Source organism: Bactrocera latifrons, unplaced genomic scaffold (assembly GCF_001853355.1).
Source record: "Bactrocera latifrons isolate USDA-ARS-PBARC rearing strain unplaced genomic scaffold, ASM185335v1 scaffold_185, whole genome shotgun sequence".
NCBI classification, from domain to species: Eukaryota; Metazoa; Arthropoda; class Insecta; order Diptera; family Tephritidae; genus Bactrocera; species Bactrocera latifrons.
The window spans coordinates 440729-446788 of NW_017535352.1; the positions used below are offsets into that span (position 1 = coordinate 440729).

Here is a 6060-nt window from a genome sequence, read left to right on the forward strand (position 1 = left end):
AGTAAGTAGTGGTGTACATAAATACTATGTATGTACAGATGCTGTCTCTTATACACATCTTTAAAAAATAAAAAATATTATGAATTTATATATTTCTCTATTGAAAACTGTTAATGTAATTTGAAACGTCTTAATGTAAACTTGAATTTTGCTATTTTTTGACTCATTCTTACTTCTGTCTAACTTTTTACGTACTTTTGAAGTAATACGGTGTAGCAGTGTAACTTTAAACTTAAGCTACATTTTTAAAATGCGTTTATTTCTTTTTGAACATTTCGTAATGTCCTTTTGCTGAATATTTGTACCTCTTGCATGCTCCATAAATGTTGTAGTAAATTTAGATAATAGTCGTAAGTTGTTACTTTTGCTTTATTATAAGTGGAACAACATTTTGAAAAAAGAAAATACTTTATTTCTATTAACAATTATGCTTTTGAGTGCTATTTTGGTTGTAAAAGTTTCAAGATAACACAAAGTAATGACAATTTAGAAGATACACGAAAAAGCAGTCTACTTATATAGTATAGTACACAGAAAGTAAATAAACCGAGAGAGTCATTGTCGTAGCAATGTGAAACTTACTTTGGGTCTGCATAAACTTAATGGATTCGTAAAATAAAGGGCGAACCATTTCGAGTTAGTTTTTTTTTTTTTAACATAGAAACTTAAAATTTAATTGAAAATATTTATTATTATTATTATAGGAAAAAATATTCTTTGGCATTAATTTTTCGATGATTATCTCTTTCAAATGCTGCTACGTCTCAGATGATCCATCCGTTGAGTACAATTTTCGATGTSTCATTTGAGCATTTYGACTAGTAACTGGCGTATGACCATCATGATGGGTTGCTTCAAGGCCTGAATGAAAGCGGGCTTGTTCGCATAGAYTTTAGACTTTACATATTCCCACAGAAAAAATCGTAAAAGTGTGACATCACACGATCTTGGCAACCAATCGGCCGAYCCAAAACCTGAAAATATTTGCTCACCGAACTGTTCTCTCAATAAATMCATTGATTGATGCAATGTGTGGGAAGTGGTGCCGTTTCGTTGAAACCAAATGTCGTCGAGATCTTTCATCTTACACTCGTACACTACCAGACCCATTTKCTTCGTTTCTTTATCCAATCTGATCTGAGAAAGCAGATCTAACGGTGCAGTTGTTGAGGCCAATGATATCAATATCATCGGCCTATGCCAATAGCTGTATACTCTTATAAAAGATTGTGTATTCCCGATTCAGCCTTTCAGCTCGAATTTTTTTCTCCAGCATTAGATTGAAGAAGTTATACGATAGGTAGTCGCCTTGTCTGAAACCTCGGTTTGTGTTCCATCCAGTATGCTTTGGGCAYCAGTCACTAGATCATCTCTGGAGGTTCTACAAGAGTATGCTCCAGTCTTGAAACCTTCTGTTAGTCGCTGCATCTTTTCATAGAATTTTCGAGCATTACTACTCTCGGCCAGCTTGTCAAGCTCTTCATACTCACGCATCTCGTCCTCTCTTTTTTTTCTCTCTCCTCGTTTGCGTAAATAACTACACATGGCTCCATCCTCCAGAGTTAGAATTAGGTCTTTCCTAGGTAACAGGGGCCCTATTCTGTATCTCGATTCGTAAATGTATTCTGTTCGAAATTCGGATCTACTTTATAACTATGCGATAGTTGTACCACACTGTGCCACTATAAATACGTACAATTTTCGTTTTTGCTTTCTACAACTCAAAAGCTAACGAATATTTTATTCGAAAATTGGCTTGAAAATCCGAAAATTACAGAATTTAAACAACCCGAATTCGAGTAAAGTTTTTTTGAATCGAGTTACAGAAAAGGTCCCTAATACTGAAATTATATTTTTTATACAAACCTAAATTTCTGATATTTAGTCGGGTTTAACACCATTCATAGAACGAAAGAAAAAATAAATTAAAGAAATATTTCATGAAAAATGTTTGTTCCACTCATAATGCTTTAGCACAATTATTAGACTAGCCTTYTCTTTATTTCTTTTATAATATTTTAATTCAAAGAAATCTTATTTTTTTGTTTATTTTTATGTTCATCRTCTGAAAATTGCCTACTTTTAATCCCAACCTTCGACAAAATCCCGATTTATATGGCTTTTTACTCCTGCAACCGCTTGATGTTTTATGAAACATGTTTTACATAACGATTTTTTTACAACTTATTATATAAAATAAAATGACAACAAAAACAACAAACAAACAATCAAACATTTACACAAATAAACGTAAACTACACACTGTAAACATACCTTTATATTGAAACCATGGGCTTATGCCACGCAATACTTGTACGCATCTATTGGCTATGCTTTGCTATGCCATGCTGTGTTATGCTCATTTATGTGTACTCGAGTAGCACGTGGCATACGCTCAAATCACTCTACCTGGGATCCACGCCGTACTAACTTGTATGAGGAATTGAAGGCCCCACCAGTGCCATTGCACGGTAATCATTATGGTCCCGAAGATGTACAGTGTCATTACAGACATCCAGGTAGGCGTTAACAAGGGTGATATCGGCTTTTATGGGTTTTTAATTGTGTTATGCTTTTTTTTATTATTCTTTTTGTTTTTTGAAAAAAATAGTGTTATTCATATTTACTATTATTTTTATTTTAAGAAYTTTTTTCAATTGGATGCCACTAATAAAAAAACTAATCAAATAACGATTTTAAAGCTTCAAAGATATTTGAAATATTTAAAATTAAATGTGAATAAGAAATCACCTAAATTTATTTTCGTACGGTGGGTAACCTCTAAAGCATATTTTGAATGAAAAAAAGAACTATTAAAAAATTGAATTTAATTTAAATTTTTTTTAGAAAAAATTTTCAAAAAACCAACTTGACTTGTTTTCTCAAGATTTAAATTTACAAAAATCCATTAAGAATGGATGAAAAAATTTTACATTTTTGCTTTTTTTTAGACAAAGCCTTGAAAACAAAATTTGGTTTTGATAAAAATAAAAATTCACTAAAATTTGATTTAAAAAAAATTATAATTTTTTTGTTTTTTCTAAAAAACGAGAACAAAAAGTTTATTTTTTAATCTATTTATCAATATATTTTTCATTTAAAATGAAATTTTGTCCATTGGAGATGTTAAATTGCACTGAATCGTTCAATTTTGTTACGGTATATATTTTTCATTTAAAATGAAATTTTGTCCATTGGAGATGTTAAATTGCACTGAATCGTTCAATTTTGTTACGGTATATATTTTTCATTTAAAATGAAATTTTGTCCATTGGAGATGTTAAATTGCACTGAATCGTTCAATTTTGTTACGGTATATATTTTTCATTTAAAATAATGTTTTCAGAAAATTTGAATCTTGAAACAAAAAAATGGAATGGAAATTATTCTGCTTATATTTTGAAGCGAAAATTGTATTTTGTGCAAAAAATTTGGTTGCCGGAAAAAAATCCACACCTCAAAAGCAAAAGCTTAATTTAAAAAAATTTAACTCGAAACAAAAAAATAGTAAGCGATTAATTTTATTGCAAACATGGTATCGCTCGTATAAAGGTTTTAACAGTACTATTATTTACAAATATAATTTTTTTATTTTATTTTCTAAAACAAAAACTCTTATTTAACATTTTTGGATTTTTGTGGGCACTCAAACAAAGATTACCGTATTTAACAAATACTAACAGTAAGTAGTGGTGTACATAAATACTATGTATGTACAGATGTATGTATGTATATTAATATATATTTAACTAAAACTATTAAAGAATGCATGCTATTTTCTATAATATAAACAGTACAGTGTAACAACAGCAACAACATAACCCCTCAAACCCACAAAACAAAAACAATACAGCTAAATTTTAAAAATTTCAAAACCGAAAGCTACTAACACTCAACATTTTTTATACGAAATTTTCTTGAACAAACAACAACTCCAACATCAAAAAAGGCATGGAAGATGAGATCTGCCCCTATGCGACCTTCCACYTGCTTGGCTTCCGTGAAGAAATGGATCCMACCAAGGCTATGAATTTCCAAACCTTCCCACACCAAAATGGACACGCACCTGGACCYGGACACGCAGGCACCATGGGACCACCCGGACACCCTGGACATGTACACTCACGTTCCGGTTCACAGTCAATGCCACGCGCCAATCGTTACGCACGCAAGAATAGCCAAGGCGGACAATCGTCCATTTATACACCAGCACCTGAGTATGATGACCCAGCCAATTGCGCTGAGGAAGATCAATATGTGAGTGCACGCATATGCATAAATAACAACAATTTATAATGAAAAAAAATTTGTATTGAATTTACAGCGTCGCTACACACGCGTCAACTCGCAAGGTGGCAGTCTGTACTCTGGTCCCGGACCCGAATATGATGATCCCGCCAATTGCGCACCCGAAGAGGATCAATATGGATCACAATATGGCGGTCCATATGGCACACCATATGATCATTATGGCTCACGTGGCTCCATGGGACGTCGTAGTGTTGGTAAGTGTGTGCCGAGGTCTGGGTGRTCTTAAATTAGGGGGAAATTTTTAGAAGATTTTAATGTGACTGCTACTAATTAGGTTCTGCACGTAATCCAGGTAATGGCTCGCCAGAACCACCACCACCACCACCACGCAACCACGACATGAGCAACTCGTCGTTCAACGACTCCAAGGAGAGTAATGAAATCTCAGAAGCTGAATGTGATCGCGATCATGGACCACGCGGCAATTATGGTGGTGAGTTTTAAAGATAATTGAAAGTGCTAGGCAATAACTAGCAGTAAAAAGTTAAGATTTCGAGGTTATGCCAGATATTTTGAAGGTTTATATGAATTGAAATAAATTGCTATAATTATTTTGTGTACAGTATAAGGGCATTTTGCAATGTGGAACTACTAAACGCATTTCCAAATATTTTTTCTTTGTTTTTAACACAAACTTACGCTAATTTACGCTATTTTTGTATCTTTAATAATTTAATTGAAAAAAAAATAACGCAAATATATTAGCTGAAGACTCCAATGAGGGTGAGTGAAAAAACAATTGGAATTATTCAAAAACTTATAATTGTTCAAGTTGTTGTTATTTTAAAATTTCTCACGCAAAAATTTTGGTTTCGTTTTCGAATTAGTTACTCACCCACGCATTTTTAGCGAAATTTTTTTATAAAAAATGTTGTTGTGTATGCTTTAATGCAATAAAAAGTCTAATAMTTCATCATAAATTAGTTTAATAAAATTTTCAAAATTCTCAGTTGCGCACTCCAAGTCACCATATCACTCATCAAACCTCAAAAATGCTCATAACGCGTGATAATTTTCGTTTGCTCATTTTTCATAAGCCCCAAATGCGACGTTCATGGAGTTTTAAGCGTTTTAGTTAATAAGTTTTACATACGTACAAGCATTAAAATATAATTTATGCATACATATATGTTTAATAAGATTTATATTTATTTATACTGAAGAGTACTTTATAAGAAATGGCAGCATATTTTTATTTATACAAAATATTTTCAACTGAAAGCAGTGTTGCCAACACGAATCATTATTATAAAAAATGTGTTCGCACTGCTTTTAGTTTGCATTTAATCGCGTTACATGTTTTGCCCGCCCCTCACTCATTGAACCGCCTACAATTGAAACTGTTTATAAATCATCATTCGGCACCGCTCATCGTTACTCATCGAATGAGTGTCATGTGATTACTCATGTGAGCATTAAACAAATGCATTTCATTTTTCTAAAAAATGTRAATTTTGAAATTTATTTACATATAAGTGTTTTCAAATATTCATACTGTGTTTTGCTAAATAATTTGTGTCTAATTTATTGTTAAAATGATAMAAATTGGTTAAAGTTTTGTTTACATTTTGCAACGACGGTTTGGGTTATTTTCAACATTTTCTTCATATAATTTTGCACCGTTTCTTTTCATTTCATTTTCAAGCACATTTTTCATTAACTGTTCTTGTGTTTATATATTACACATACAATGTTTTGGGTTAAAAAAAATTATAAATATTTTTTTTTTTTTGTTCATAACAAATTAAT

At 31.9% G+C, this 6060-nt stretch overlaps 1 protein-coding gene across 12 annotated transcripts in view; it reads left to right on the plus strand.

Annotated features, from left to right (window-relative positions):
* Nucleotides 1-6060, plus strand: part of LOC108967369 (Down syndrome cell adhesion molecule-like protein Dscam2) — a 155407-nt gene that overhangs the window by 140810 nt on the left and 8537 nt on the right. For all 12 annotated transcript variants that reach the window (XM_018930723.1, XM_018930734.1, XM_018930724.1 and 9 more), the window contains 4 exons: nucleotides 2382-2519; nucleotides 3950-4257; nucleotides 4325-4505; nucleotides 4586-4744. In XM_018930723.1, the coding sequence (XP_018786268.1) occupies nucleotides 2382-2519; nucleotides 3950-4257; nucleotides 4325-4505; nucleotides 4586-4744 (786 nt within the window). The remainder of the gene's footprint in view (nucleotides 1-2381; nucleotides 2520-3949; nucleotides 4258-4324; nucleotides 4506-4585; nucleotides 4745-6060) is intronic.